This window comes from Dunckerocampus dactyliophorus, chromosome 15 (assembly GCF_027744805.1).
Source record: "Dunckerocampus dactyliophorus isolate RoL2022-P2 chromosome 15, RoL_Ddac_1.1, whole genome shotgun sequence".
In the NCBI taxonomy this organism is placed as follows: Eukaryota; Metazoa; Chordata; class Actinopteri; order Syngnathiformes; family Syngnathidae; genus Dunckerocampus; species Dunckerocampus dactyliophorus.
The window spans coordinates 16,157,042-16,172,904 of NC_072833.1; the positions used below are offsets into that span (position 1 = coordinate 16,157,042).

Here is a 15,863-nt window from a genome sequence, read left to right on the forward strand (position 1 = left end):
AACTGAACAGAAAATGCAGTTTTTAAAAGAAACTTTTTATTATTAAGGGAGAAAAAAATCCAAACCTACATGGCCCTATGTGAGAAAGTGATTGCCCCCCTGTTGAAATATAACTAAACTGTGGTTTATCAAACCTGAGTTCAAGCGGGAAAGGTTATAAAGCCATTTCTAAAGCTTTGGGACTCCAGCGAACCACAGTGAAAGCCATTATCCACAAAGGCAAAAACATGGAACAGTGGTGAACCTTCCCAGGAGTGGCTGGCCAACCAAAATTACCCCAAGAGCGCAGCGACAACTCATCCAAGGGGTTACAAAAGACCACGCAACAACATCCACATCCAAGAACTGCAGGCCTCACTTGCCTCAGTTAAGGTCAGTGTTCATGACTCCACCATAAGGAAGACAAAAACGGCCTGCATGGCAGAGCTTCAAGGCGAAAACCACTGCTGAACAAAAAGAACATTAAGGCTCCTATCAATTTTGTCAGAAAATATCTTGATGACCTTTGGGAAAATACTCTGTGGTCTAACGAGACAAAAGTTCAACTTTTCGGAAGGTGTGTGTCTCATTACATCTGGCGTAAAAGTAACACTACATTTCAGAAAAAGAACATCATACCAACAGTAAAATATGGTGGTGATAGTGTAATGGTCTAGGGCTGTTTTGCTGCTACAGGACCTCGAAGACTTGCTATGATAAATGAACCATGAATTCTGCTGACGACCAAAAAATCCTGAAAGAAAAGGTCCGGCCATCTCTTTGTGACCTCAAGCTGAAACAAACTTGGGTTGTACAGCACGACAATGGTCCAAAACACACCAGCAAGTCCACCTCTGAATGGCTGAAAAACAAAATGAAGAGTGGTCAAAGTCCTGACATGAATCTGATTGAGAGGCTCTGGCATGACCTTAAATCAGTAGTTCATGCTCGAAAACCCTCCAAAGTGGCTGAATTATAACAATTCTGCTAAGAGGGGTGGGCCAAAATTCCTCCACAGAGCTGTAAGAGAGTCATTGCAAGTTATCGCAAACACTTAATTGCATTTGTTGCTGCTAAGGGTGGCCCAACCAGTCATTATGATTAGGGGGCAATCACTTGTTTACACAGGCCCATGTTGGTTTGGATTTTTTTCTTCCTTAATAATAAAAAGTTTCATTTAAAAACTGTATTTTGTGTTCAGTCGCGTCGTCATTGACTGATATTTAAATTTGTTTGATGATCCGAACATTTAAGTGTGACAAACATGCAACAAAATAAGAAATCAGGAAGGGGACACACACTTTTTCACACCACTGTATAGATATATCTTTTATACATCTTTTATACAGTGTATATAAATGTAATTAGAAAGTGCATGTTGCATAGATGGAGATTGTCAACACAACTGCATATGCAACAAGTGCAGATGAGCAAAATGTCATAATTTCATACAGCAAACCATTAAGGATCTGAAAATTGGACAAAACAAATACAGAATTCTGAGTGTCCAGCACAAACACAGCTGCATCATGATCGTAACATCATTCAAGCAATTGGGATTATATTTAGCGTCTCATCCCAAAGACTAAGGCATCCCATTGTGATTAGTGCATGGGTGCATAGAGAGGGCAGGCATAGCCAGACACTCAGCAGCATCAGCGTCAGGGCTACAGCCATGTCAGTGCTATGGCAAACACAATGTGTCAGGCTTGTCGTAATAGTCCCTAAAAAGAGGATGTCAGAACCGCGGAGATGACTGCTCTGGATTGACAAAGTAGGTCGTCAGTTCCCCTTTGCCCTTGACGTTGATCACGCCTCGGAGTGTGACGCCGTAGCCAACGCTCTGGACTACCTGGGCCGTCTCCTCAGTCACCTAGATACAGAGAAGTATTAAGCTCAAGCACACAAAGTGCTCACCTGGAGAATGAGCAGATCGGTAGCCAGCGGTGACCTCTACTGACCTGTATCTTGTCCAGCACTCCCGTGCTGTCCATCCTGCTGGCCACGTTGACAGAGTTACCCCAGATGTCGTATTGTGGTTTATGAGCACCGATGACTCCAGCAATGACCGGGCCCTGGTTTATTCCTGCAAGGCAACCACACAGGCTAGATTGAGCAGTTCGACAACCTTGTAAATTCCCACACTTAAGGTGCAAAGGCTTACCAATGCGAAGTTTGAAGCTGTTGAAGGAGTGCGTGTTGATGAGCTCGAGTTTGTTCATTAAAGAGATGGCGAACTCCATCATGGAGCGCACGTGACTGTAGGACATGTCGCATTTCTACAGGCAGAGCCAGAGATATGTTCCAAGGGAATTAAGTAATGAAATCCATCCACCCATCCATTTTATACACCGCTTGTCCTCATGAGAGTCACAGAGCTGGAGCCAGTCCCAGCTGACTTAAAGTGAAAGGCGGTGTACACCCTGTACTGGTCAGCAGTCAATCACAACCATTCAAGCTCACTCACACCTATAGACAATTTAGACTCTCCAATTAACCTATGCATGTTTTTGGAATGACACCTCTCGCCCAAAGTCAGCTGGTATAGGCTCCAGCATAACCGCAACCCTAGTGAGGATAAGCGGCATAGAAAATGAATTGGATGTTTTTGGGATGTGGGTGGAAGTACTCGGAGAAAACCCACACAAGCATGGGGAGAACATGCAAACTCCACACAGAAATTCAAACCGTCAATCACCACACTGCAGGGGCTGACATGCTAACCACTACCACCTTGCAACCCAAGTGATGACGTAAAACCTTTTGTTTGGAGTAACTATCAGAGCTACTACTCAGTGACATGCATTGAGGTTCATGACTGGTGAGGCACTGACTTCCTTGTAGTCAGATCTACACGCCAGGTGCTGCAGAGTGCTGTCTGTGTCACCTTATGACTTTCTTCTGCAGTTTATTGTCTAATCAGCATTCAAGATATAACACAGGCTGTAAAAAGACATGGTGTATAATAAATCTTTCTGCAACATTATAGTGGTGAAATGCTGACAAACAGAAATGGGAAATGTGCAAATTCAGCCATTTTTACTTCAGAGAATGTTAAAACTGATTTGAATCATACAGGAAATACATTTATAACACAGACAAATATGTTATCAGGATTCCCCTGACCGCACATGACTGCTCCCATTTTGTGATGAACTTAAAAAAAGGCACACCTTCCTATCGTCCCATGATTGTGTCAGCCCTGCAGCCGCCATGTATGTACTGCCAATGGTCTTGATCTTCTCCACTGAAGAGAATTTGGGCTTGGATAAAAGCTGGGGGACAGAGAGATCATCTGGGTGACACATGGGAAAGCGACAAGACAAGCGAGCGTTAAAGGCACGTCCTTGCACCTCGTCAAAGTCGGCGATGATCTCGTTGAGGAAGCGCAAACACTCCAGGCCGTCCCTGTTGGCGCTGCTCTCACTGTAGAAGTCCTTAAACTGAGGTACAGAGGCGAACATGATGCACACACACTCATAAGACTGGCTGTACAGGTCCTGAAAGAAAAAGCAAACCATCAGCCTTTATTCACTCACAATTACAACTACAGTAGCGTTGTCTGTGTACTGTCACCTGGTTGCGGACAGACTTGCCCAGGAAGAAGGAGGCCACCTCGAGGGGCAGGACGTTCTGGAGGAGAAGCTTATTGATATTCTCCACCGTCTCCATCTCCTCGCGTTCCAGCTTGAAACAGTGTTCCAGCAGGAAGTCTACACGGCAACCCAGCTCATCCTGAGAGTATGAAATATGTGGAAGTTTCCTCGTACTTTGCAAAAAGTACAGTGAGCAACATGAAATAGTTGTACAATGCATCATGCTCAAAAAGAAATAGGATAAAGTAGAGTTTATTTAATCCGACAATTTCTCAGCAGTTACTGTCTGTTGACTTCCTGTGTTTGACATGATCACACTTACAATAACGCATGTGTTTACAATTATTATTATTAGATGTATACATACTTTATTAATCTCCAAGAGACAATCAAGACATTATCAAGAATAAGCAAAACAAATAAAAACTATAATAACAGATAGAGACACATTGTTGAATACTATCAATAATACACAAATTAATGCAGGAGTAAATGCCAGCAGACATAATATCTAATAATGGATACGTAAATACAAGAATATATCATAATTGGCTATGTTCCATAATTTTACTCGGCATACTGATGTGCTAAAAGTTTTTTACAATGTGCGGGTATACAAATGTTTAAAATTGAGCTTAATTCCCCTCTCTTGTTAAAAAAAATCTGCATATTATCGAGGAGCAGGTTTCTGTTTGATTTGTGCATTCATTTTTTTTTTAAATACCAGACTTTCCACACAAGACCCAAAGAAACAAACACACACACACACACCTGTCTGGCCAGTATGAGGCAAACGATGTAAAAGATAACCAGCCAAACACCTGACATGATGAGCGGGTCCTTCAGAACACCAGGCCTAAGAAGAAAAAATAAGATAATTAATTCACTGCTTGAGATGACTGATAAAATAAAAGATTACCATATAATTGGACAAAATAAATAATGGTGCTAAAAGGTGACATAGATGGTGTCTGAGTGGCAGACAAAAGGGCGGCATGACCTCCACAGTATTACACATGAATGTAAGCGTATGGTTGCTGAGCAAATCAATGATCGCTGACCTGGTGTTGTTATAGAGTAGGCTGATGAGGCAGTAGGACCTTAGTGCATACACATGTAGGAAGAGCGCCAGGTAAACGACCACAGCTAACGTGAGCAGTAGAGCCTTCACCGACAAACATATCCTAATGAAGACGATGACTCCCAGCATGGCCAGCAGGCAGCAGTACAGATAGTACTGGATGTGTAAGTGGAGAAATAGGTACACTAATTCACCACCTCTGGCTAGATTTAATAAATAAACAGGCTTCAAAAAACTGTTTCTCACAGGGACAGTGTAGAGTTTGAGACCCTCCAGCGTGGTCCTGTCAGTAATGTCTGTGCAGTTGTTTCCCGGGATAAACACCTGCACAGAGGCACAGTGAAATCAGCAACAACAAACAAGCACACATTCAGAACACACTTTAAATATTGCAGAAAAAAATGCATTTTTAAACTGCTTACAAAGTTGAGAATGGCCATCAGCAGCGTGATGAGCACACCTAAGCAGACGATAAACAGGCGCAAAGCCGCCCTTGTGGAGACTCCTCGAGATAGTCCTGATATCCACTGGACACGAGGCGGGATCTTGGAACGCAATTTCTTTAAAAAAAAAAAATTAAATAAGTGTAAAATGTAATACTTTGCTAGTAATGTCGTCAAGCTTCCACATACCTGTAGGTATCCACAGAAAGCGATGGACAGCAGAATTACCAGCACGGGAAAGGTGGCACTGTAGGACACGGCCAATTCAAAGTTCCTGCCATGCGTGCCAACACATTAGTAACAACTTTATGGTATTTATTTAAAAGATACAGATAACACACAGGTGCCACTCACTTGTCAGACACGAGCATCTGAACAGCGAAAAGTGTGACAAAGACCAAAGCAAGGCAGCTCATGGACTGGTGCAAGCCCTTCACTTCTGAGAAGCGAAACTGCAAAACACACACAAACCGAAAACATTTTTTTGAGCACATCAAAAGCGATCCTAATGAGGAGAAGCGGCATAAAAAATGGATGGATGGACATCAAAAGCGCCGCTATTTTTTGCCAGGCTCAGTTGAAATTACCTGCCTCTCCAGGCGCACATCATTAAACAGCAAAGTCAGACAGTTGAGCCTCTTGGCTCTCCTCCTGGGTGACATTGGAGAAGAGGAATATCAGAGGAAATGGAAACGAGAGAGGAGTTGATCAAACTTACCCTGCGGTGTCCAGAGTGTCCAGCGATCCTCTCACACCATTATCTACAACCAGGCTGAAAGAAAGGACAAAAATACAGGTGAATGACGGCAACGTTAGCGAAGAACTACATTGTAACATACCAGGAGGGGTTGTTCTGAGAAGGTGTTCCTTCCTGAAGCAAACACAGACAGACATTATGAAGTAAGTACACGGATATTTGCACATGCAGATCAATACATGGTGTCCTGTGTGTGAACATACAGCAGGTGACTGAGACGGGTTTACAGGTGCCACATGGACAGGCTTGGTCTTCTTGGTGGGCTTGCCGTGATGGTTGCTGAGCTCGGCAAAGGGGTGGATGTTCCGCCACGACTGAAGGTATTGAGACATGCGCATAGAAGCCCGCTGCCTGTTCTCGACAGCTGCAAGAAGGTTTACCTTAAAAACAGAAGACGCAAATGAACATATTGTTTATACTGAGGAGTATTCTAATCTGGCAATTTACTTTCAAGCAAAAAATTCAAATATACTGTAGTATGTTGCATGAATACAAAGTGTGCAGTCCTACTCTTACAGGTCTTTTCGTCAAGTTGTTGAACTTGTTGGGGTCAATCACCAAGTAGGTTTGTCTTCCTCTAAGAAGAGGATCCCGACTGCCCCCATTCCCGTCCTCCACTTGGTATGCACCGTTCAAGTGCCTCAGGGTCTCCTCTGTGATATGCACTCTCCTTTAATAGAAGAAACAGTGTATGCTTTCATGTTTCGTGCCAACAGTGAAGACAAAACTAAACTGTTTTAAAATCAGGATAGTTGATGTTGGCCTGCAGGGTGGCCTAGTGGGTAGTTAGGCTAACTGGAGACTCTAAATGTGTGAATGTGAGTGTTAATCTGTCTATATGTTCCCTGTGATTGACAGGCGCCCAGTCCAGCCCCCCATCCACAGTCAGCCGCGATAGGCTCCAGCTCACCCGTAAACCTAATGAGGACAAGCAGTACAGAAAATGGATGGTTGGACAGTTAAATAGTAGATGTTCTGACCCAGGAACACCTCCGGACTCCATGTGATTGGCTAAGGTGACATCATGTGACCACACATCGTATTGCCATTTCTGCAAGCCGATCACGCCAGAGAGCACATTGCCCGTGTGAACGCCGACACGCATGCTGATCTCAACTCCCGTCGCCTCTCGCAGTTTACTACATAAGAGAAAACAAAATTATCACTCATAAAACCAGGTGGTCATGTGGTCATCAGTGTTATGTAGATGAAACGACAGTATCAGAATAACAAGAGGAAGTTGGACACTAAATGTGACATGCAAATGAGAAAGCAGTCAAATGAACCCACCTGATAGCAGTGCACATGTCCAAGCCCATTTGTACACAGTTGCTGGCGTGTGTCGGGATTGGGTCCGGCAGGCCTGACACGCAGTAATAGCAGTCACCCAAAATTTTGATGCGAAGACATCCGTTCTTCTACAGACAGAGACAGAGGATTTAGAGCCAATAATCAATTTTTTTCAATCTTTTTGGACGTGCTGGTACCTTTGCAATGTCATCAAACCTGCCAAAGAGCTTGTTGAGCATCGCAACCAGCTCCTCTGGTGTGCAGGCACTGGCCAACTTTGTGAAGCCCACAATGTCGGCATACAGAATGCTAGAGCCGCACACACACATTTAAAATTACACACATACGATGCAACATTAAACACTGGCAAAATCGAGAGACTCATCATTTCACCTAACGTCCTTGTGTTGTCGAATGTATAGGCTGTGGAAATTGTGCTTATTTTTTGTCTTGGGCTCGCTCTTGGGCTCGCTCTTGGGCTTGGTCAGTCTCTTTATCACCTCCGCTTTCAGCTCTATGGCGATGTAACGGGGCAACACAGACAGCAAGAGACGTTCCTGTTGCCAGGGAAACAAAACAGGATGGGGGCGGCAACCGATGAGAATCTACTAAAGTCAGTAAAGAGCCATTTAATGAGACAAAAAAGCTGCAATGCAAACCAACCTGCTGGTATTTCTTGATTTCCTTCTGTGAGCGGATGGTGCTAAACTCCTCTCTCTTCTGATTGGATATCCTCAGATCATGTTCTGTGGTCCACAGGTGAAACAGCCCAATGCAATTCACACACAAGAACAGCACCGCATTCGCCACCAGCTGTGGAGAAATAATGGATCACATTTCAATTCCAAAATAAGAGCGCAAACATCCATAGATTTTCTATATTGCTTGTCCTCATTAGGGTCACAGGCTGAAACCTACCCCAGCTGACTTTGGCCGAGAGGTAGGGTACACCCTGGAGTGGTCGATCACAAGGCACATACATACATACAGTATAACGCTGCAGTTTTCGTATGATTCGGTTTTAGACTACAATCTTTGCCAAAATTGTGCCTTGGTTCTGGTAAAATATTGCGTGTAACAAACTGTTGTATTTTACACTGTGACACTTTGAATGTTGTGGTATTAATAAAGGTATGGATGGACTACTGCCAGCATTGCTTATTTATTCGACCATCTTAGATCACACACCTTACACCGTATATCGCAATACTGAGTTTACACAATATTGTGGTATCCCGTAAGGCACATTCATTTGGCAAAATGATAATGTTACACAAAGTAGCCCTGTACTGTATCATTCCACATAATCGAGTGCCCCCCCCCCAAAAAATTGCACACTTTGGTGACTTGTTCACAAAACGTGGCTCTTAGCCTGCTCTCAACTCCCACGCGAAAGTCATTCTCCCGCAGCTCTGTCGCCCCTCTACGAAGTCATCATCAGTTGACACTGTAGCTCTTTACTAACTAACACATTTACACCACAAGCTTGCTTTCTTTATTGAGAACGGTAGCAGAATAACCCACCATGGGGCCATAGAAAGTTTCAAGTCCCAGCAGAATAACCCACCATGGGGCCATAGAAAGTTTCAAGTCCCAGCGTTTTGATAAAGAAGGTGAGAAACACTATTGAATTCAAGAAAGAAGTTGTAGCACAATAAAAGGTGGTGTCCATGTGGCTCTCCCTTCCGCTCCTCCCTCGTCGCTCATCGCTGTCTTCAATTCAAAATCAAGGTATAAGTGATATTAAATGTTGACTTATTCATTCATTAATCATTTATATGTATTTGGCATTGTTTTCAACATATAAAACTAAAATTATTTTGTTTATAATGTGTGTTATGTTAATATGTTGGGTGTCTGGAAAGAATTTATTGAATTTACATTATTTGTGAAAAATGCATTTGGTTTTTGTACAATTTGGTTTTCAACGGACCCTTTGGAACGGGTTAATAACGGAAACCGATGTACCGCTGTATAGACAACCATTCAGACATTCACACCTAAGGCCAATTTAGAGCAGGGGCACAAACTCATTTTCACCATGGGCCACATCGCAGTTATGGTTTCCCTCAGAGGGCCACGTGTAAGTGTGAAACCATATCCAGTAAATGATATTATTACACATTTACTAACATTATTTATTTACACACTTACAGTGATATTAGAAGTCAAGATACCAAGCAGAAATTTGAGTATACAACTATTGTAGAGTTTATTTTAAATGGGGTTTCAAAACAAAAAAAAATGAAACTCCAATTGCATGCAGTTCTGTCACACTTGACACAACAAATACTTTGAGCAAGAAAGATTAAGTGTCTTGAATATTTTTAAAATAATTTTATTTTTATAACTTAAATAAATAAATAAATAAATAAATATACATATATATATAGGTAGATAGATATATTTATGTATATAAAAAACCAAACAATCAATGAATAAAAATAAAATAATTGTTTTCTTTTTGACGTGCAATACTTCCAGGCTTCCATGAGCCACATAAAAAAATATGACGGGCTTAATCTGGCCCCCGGACCTTGAGTTTGACACCTGTGATTTAGAATCTCCAATTAGCTGAACATCCATGCTTTTGTTATGTGGCAGGAAGCCGGAGTACTTGACGAAAACTCACACAAACATGGGGAGTATGGGTATCACAAGATCTCACAAGATTAATGCCTCACAAGATTTCTCGTTCAGAAAAAAATGTCTCGTGGGTACTAGGCCTGGGACGATAATAAATTAATTACTTAATCACACAATAAATGAAAATGAACTTGATAATTTTACCAAAATATATTGCTATGTGCATCTGTTTTCCACATCTCTCGCCTCCACACAGGCAGGAAGAGGGTACACTCCGTACTTTGGCACGTTTGTCCCACATAACAATGGCATGAACAAAGTGAGTCCTTTTGTCATACATGGTTTGTCATATGGTCACCGGTAGCATACACACAGAGTGCAGAAGAGTGTAACGCAGTAGAAATTAAATTAGTAGATTGTAATATATTTTCATGTATTTTTAATATATTTTTATTGTTCTTTTCTTAAAAGTAATATTAAAATCTCATCTCGTCTCGTTCTCCCAGACCCAATCTCGTGTATCATCTTGTGTCTTAAACTCAGTGTCTCATGACACACAGAGATCCGAAACAAGAGCTCTAGACTGTGAGGATGGCGGGTCAATCACCGTCCCGCAAGAAAAGTATAAGAACATGAAAAGTGAACTAAAGTTGCAGGGTAAACAGTCACCTGCACCACCAGGTCTGGTGTCTCTGGACTCGTGACAGGGACATAAACACTGATGATGACGATGTGTGTCACACTGGTCCAAATCCCCACCATAAGGGCCCAAGCCAGTGAGAGAGGCAGCACCGTGTACACGCTCAGGGACAAGAAGAGGAAGAACGCTACCTGATGAGGTGAAAGACAGGATGTTAGCAATAATGAGGCGTGTCTATGTTTATAAAAGTGCAGTCACATGACATCACCTGCTCCCATGTTGTAACGGGCCCTCCGGTGAAGATGAAAACAATGGCGGTGACATACAGTGTCCCCCACACAAAGAGGGCCAGGGCGCCAGCGCAGCGCCTCACAGTGGCCAGCCACGGCAGGCACACAAGCAGGCCGGCGCTCAGACAGAGAACCACACAGACCACCGACAGAGCTCCTACGTGGACGTCAAGGTTCTGTGCAGATATTGGAACATTACTGTTTGCATTTGAATGAAATCACTGACACTATTTCAAGAAGGAGTACCAAAGGCACTTTTGTGTCACAAGAAGGCCTCAAGCTAGTTAGTTCAGGTACATTCCACATGCTCCAGCAAAGTTAATCGCTCACAACAATTGGGCTGCAGTTGGTTTCGTTTTTTCTAATGTGTTTTTTGGGCGTGAGGGTATATTACCCTCCCTCTATATAGTGCCAGAGCACAAAGTAAGTCATTTAAGAATACATTTCTTATAGAACCTACAAGCTGAAATATAGAACTACTGAACCAGAACTACAATCTGTGTTTTTGTAAGCTATTTAAATTAAGGTTTGCTATTTTGTACATATTGCACGTAGGGCAAAAGCAATAGCATACATCATGTGACATGTCTTTAATTGAGGCGTAAATTTTGATTTGCGAATTTGTTTGCTAATTACCTACGCCAAGCGCAGCGTGGAGGTTGTTTTTGCCGGGGTTTATCTGTTTGTTTGTGTTCAAAATAACTTGAAAAGTTCTAAATGCATTTGGATGAAATTGTCAGGAATTGTCGGAAATGTGATATGGAAGAACTAATTGAATTTTGTAGGTGATCCGGATCACCATCTGGATCCAGGATCCTTTAACATTGCGAGATAGGCACATTTTCGGCATTTGTGCATATAATTCTACAAAAAATGGTCAGAGCACTTCGGAAAAAAAATACAGGACAAAGTTGCAACAGGTTCGCATTACAGTCATTCTATGACTGGGTACAGTACGCGTTTGTGTCCGTGTATGTTAAAGCTGGAAAACTAGTGGACACACTGACGCAGCTGAATATTAGCGTGTATTTTGGATGTCAGTGTTAGTCGATACACAAAACTTTCCCATTTTTAAGTATTTAAATGATGCACAAGAATGTTGCACTGGTGTTCCCACTCACACTGCTGACCTACATTACTTATTAACTTCTGGACATGACACTATTAACTATTAGTCAACCACGAGCTATGAGATGTTTCCTGTGTCCTAGATTGGAAATACAGACCACAAACAGTGTGCAAGAGTTGACTTGGTTGACCTTATTTAGCCTTCTAATTTTAATGATATAAGGAAGGTGGTGGTTAGTTTCCCACCAAACACACAAACACTCGTTCTCACCCTTCCCATGGTGGGAATGAGGACAATGATGGCCACACAGAATGCCAAAGACAGCACCAGTCCAGACAACATGGCTGGTGTCTCCTCCACACACTGTAGACAGCCCCTGTGCATGGACCTGTAGCAGCAACACACGCGTTCTGTGACAATGTGACGGGGCTGCTTGCTTTGTTGCTCCTCTTCATCGCCTGTATTGCCCCTGTCACTGACAGAGTCATTTTCCTGTGTGGGTACCGGTTTCTTCTTAGATTTGGAATCTCCTCGGCCAGAACTGAGCCTGTTTTTCGTGCTTTTTTTGGATTTCATGGACATGTATTCAAAGGGGTTGATGGAAGAGACAGAGTTTGTATTTTCAAAGGAGCTGCTGCTGAGTTCACTTAAGTCTTTTCCACTGAAACTAGTGCTAGCGTAGCCGGGGCTAGACTGAATGCTGCCGTAGTCCGAGTCACTGTACTCGTTGGTTTGAGATGACGCGCTGTCCGCTTGTAGCCTCTCGGAAGACAAGCTGACCTGGGCATCATCATTGGTGTGCTGCGAGAGAACAGGTGGTCCTCCCAACAAAGAGTCCACCACGAGGAGCTCAGGCAGGTGAGCCGTTTTGGCCACATCCACCTCTGCAGACACCTGGTTTTCAGAGGGTCCTGATTGGCTTCCTGGTAGTCCAGCAGCAGAGTCAGCTGTGGTGTCATTTCTGCCTTCTGTGCTAGCAGTGTCACGGATGGCATTGAGTTCAAGCACATCTCCAGTTTGGGCTTTGTAATCTGTGGAGATCAGGGTGTCAGGCACCTCAGATGTTTCTTCTTCAGCTTGCATCTTCTCTGGTGGTATGAATTAGCCTTAGGGATGTGCTCCTGTTAAAACACAATGAAGTTGATTATGTGGTGGTTATGTGTGTGGTTCGTTCATCATTTCATTAAAGCCGTGTAAGTGAAACAGACTAATGTTCTCTCGGTCCAAAAAGCAGCTCCTGTGTTTTGTTGAACCAGAGGTGATCCCCTTTAGCGAGCGCGCAACCATCGATGAACGACGTCGAAGTCTTCCTGTCGCATAAAAAGAGAGTTATCATTATGGAGGAACCAAAACTGACTGAGAGTGTCACGAGTCGGACAATGACGGCAATGAACTCACACCTTTAGTTTAATGACGTCCTTTAGTCGCTTCCCCATTATGCTAAACTTGTTTGTCTGGCTAGTTCCTCAGTCTCACACACACACACACACACACACACACACACACATGCACACACAGTTCAGGCATGAAGCACAGAATGGTATGACAAGAGACGCACCCAGAGCACATTAACAACCATTTTCCAGTCAACACCTACACGTCGTTGGCTTTGTGCTCATCACAACTCACAAAATATCACCACCACCATGAATTGCATAGGCTTGAAAGTGCTAATCGGACCACCTTAATTGACCTGTTCCAGCATCATTCAGTGCTCTTTAAAATATGTCAAAATGTCTCTTTACACTGATTACTGCAAGAGAGTCCTTGTAACACCTGTAAGCATCACCTTGTGTCATAAAGTCATTACCAGCCTGGGTTGACTTATGATAGACTAAACTGTTTTTAAATTATAATTCTGGGTTGAAGCTCCACAAAAAAGACAAATTGGCAGAATCTTCCGACATTTTTGACAAGGACAACAGCACAAAAGATAGCATCACCAACACGGAAGGAGACATAACACGTTTTAACAAATATATTTAACTGTAGCCTAAAGGATGGTGGCAGCAAAATGAATGGCCTGGGTCTGAATAAATTCACCATGTTGCTCTAAAGTAAAGTCATGGAAAAAAGGATTAGAACCTTGTTTCTTCAGTTTATTGGTCCATTTTAATGCCTGGTACAACTAAAGGTACATTTGTTTGGACAAATATAATGATGATAACAAATATAGCTCATAAGAGTTTAATTTAAGACAACTTCCATGGTTTTCTTGATAATAACCAAAATCGCTTAACTTCTTACATGAATAGCTACAGCATTGTACTTCAAAAAATGTAACTCTTATGAGCTATTTTTGTTGTCATTGTACTATTTGTCCAAACAAAGGTACCTTAATTGTATCAGGCATTAAAACGAACAAGAAACTGACGAAACAAGGGTGGTCTAATAATTTTTTCCATGACTGTACATGACATACATGTACAGTACATGACATGTCATTATGCTAAAAGATGCTAAGGCTAAAAACGCACCATCGTTGCCATTCTTTACGCTTAGTGTATATTTAACCTTACCTCGTGACAGACGTCCGACTTAGTCATATTCCACTTTAGAAGTGCATTCGTCGCCGAGCCGAACAATCTAGAAGAGGAGCACTTTTACACGTATAAAGGTCATTCGTGTCCAAAAAAGTATCAAAAAGCCGCAAGAAGGACTGCGTAAGGACTCGCAAAAACTTTGAGAGAGGCAGTACGCGCGTGCGGATGGTTCCAGTAGGGGCGGGCTTATTCATTCAAATATCGATACCAACGGTAGCGTCAGTTCTGGATCAATACTACCGCGATGATATCTGTATTTGTGCTTTGTAGAGTGTTGATCACAAATCTCGTGGTGTTTTGTATTGTTGATATTGATGTATTTATATGCTATGGGAAAAAGCCTTTGGACACAGGAAGGCTTTGAGGGCAAAAAAGTATTTGAGTTAGAGGCAATAGTTGATTTTGCTTTGGTTTGCTTATTTTGCACTATCGACTTCATTTGGCTCAATTTTGCGCAATAAAAGAGAATAAGGGAATCATTGTACTGTTTTCTTCATATTGATACTATATTCATGTATTCATGAATTCCCCCTGTTATTTCATCGTAAAATTCCCAGTGTTTTAACTTTCAATTCATTAAAAAAATTGAGCATGGAGGGGAATTTCCTATATTTCCCTTAATGAAATGTTGCCAGGTATGAATTAAAGGCAGTCACAATATTCATCATTCAATGATCTTGAAAAATGTACAAGTAAAAGTATTCCTGGGGTAGCAGTCACTCAGGAGGTAGAGCAGGTCGTCCGAAAAGGTTGATAATTCAATCCCCGCTTTCAGTCACTGTTCTGGAGGAAACCTAGGTTCCAGCTAGAGGCAAGTAACACACACACACACACACACACACACACACACACGTATACACACATACTGTGTTTTCTTGTCTTCACCACGGTATGGGGACAAAAATCTATTTCCAGTCACATGGTGGGGACCAAAAATGAGGCCCCATCCTTAAGACGGCATAATGATTGCAGGAAAGCTTGCTCACAAATACAACTGAGGAAAACCGAGGAAAGGTCAAAGGTCACTGAAGCTGCCTTTTATCAGGGGTGTCAAAGGTGCAGCCTGGTTCCGACCCGCAACTCGTTTTTCACTGGCCCACGACATATTCCACAGGTGAAATTAATCCCAGACTGCATTTGAATGCTACACAGAAAATGAAGAAAAACAGTGTGGCCAAAATGCCACCATAATGGCACCTTAAAAAAATACCTGTGTCTTAAAAGATATGATCTTTAATCATTTTTGTGTGTCCTGTTATGATGAACCTGTGGACAGTTTTATCCAGAATACAATAGTCTGTCAGATTTGGTAAGTTTTAGTGTATGTTAAAGCCCACAAGAAGATGATGGAGTTGCTGGAAAAATAATAGTAAGAACATAAAACGAAGAAAAGGCCCCCGATACTGCAAAGCTGAGTTGCAGGCTGTTTTTTATTTGAATTTATTTAATAGCTCAGCATATCATGACCAACATCGGATGTGTATTGGAGCATGTTTGATGAATTAAAATGTGAATCTCTTCGTGGCCCCTCACAAACTTCAATTTATCTATCTGTGGCCCTCAGTAACAAAAAAAAAAGTTTGTAGTCA

At 42.3% G+C, this 15,863-nt stretch overlaps 1 protein-coding gene across 3 annotated transcripts; it reads right to left on the reverse strand.

Annotated features, from left to right (window-relative positions):
* Window positions 1-10: 10 nt before the first annotated feature.
* Window positions 11-14,463, reverse strand: LOC129168333 (adenylate cyclase type 4-like). Of its 3 annotated transcripts, none has more exons than XM_054753474.1 (27): window positions 14,251-14,461; window positions 12,940-13,041; window positions 12,002-12,852; window positions 10,641-10,838; window positions 10,402-10,563; window positions 7,810-7,959; window positions 7,540-7,703; window positions 7,344-7,455; window positions 7,147-7,274; window positions 6,837-6,995; window positions 6,367-6,526; window positions 6,060-6,236; window positions 5,939-5,970; window positions 5,818-5,871; window positions 5,687-5,750; window positions 5,454-5,551; window positions 5,289-5,373; window positions 5,079-5,216; window positions 4,903-4,980; window positions 4,637-4,812; window positions 4,347-4,431; window positions 3,556-3,714; window positions 3,333-3,479; window positions 3,153-3,254; window positions 2,144-2,258; window positions 1,941-2,065; window positions 11-1,852 (listed from the first exon to the last, which is right to left on the reverse strand). In XM_054753474.1, exons 3-27 carry the CDS (start codon window positions 12,812-12,814, stop codon window positions 1,718-1,720), a joined length of 3,816 nt encoding a protein of 1,271 aa, XP_054609449.1. In that variant the 5' UTR covers window positions 12,815-12,852; window positions 12,940-13,041; window positions 14,251-14,461; the 3' UTR covers window positions 11-1,717. The 3 variants fall into 3 exon arrangements, with proteins under 3 accessions (XP_054609449.1, XP_054609450.1, XP_054609451.1); XM_054753475.1 differs by having other exon boundaries at window positions 6,373-6,526; window positions 14,251-14,459; XM_054753476.1 differs by lacking the exons at window positions 11-1,852; window positions 1,941-2,065 and having other exon boundaries at window positions 2,256-2,922; window positions 14,251-14,463.
* Between the last annotated feature and the right edge of the window lie 1,400 nt (window positions 14,464-15,863).

What these genes read in the sequence shown, in the direction of transcription:
- LOC129168333 (XM_054753474.1), bottom strand. Translation starts at nt 12,814, where the DNA reads ATGCAAGCTGAAGAAGAAACATCTGAGGTGCCTGACACCCTGATCTCC. An exon ending in TCATTCCCACCATGGGAAGG is followed by an intron (nt 10,839 to 12,001) that starts GTGAGAACGAGT and finishes ATATCTGCACAG; the next exon opens with AACCTTGACGTCCACGTAGG. An exon ending in TCAAACTCTACACTGTCCCT is followed by an intron (nt 4,813 to 4,902) that starts GTGAGAAACAGT and finishes TTACACATCCAG; the next exon opens with TACTATCTGTACTGCTGCCT.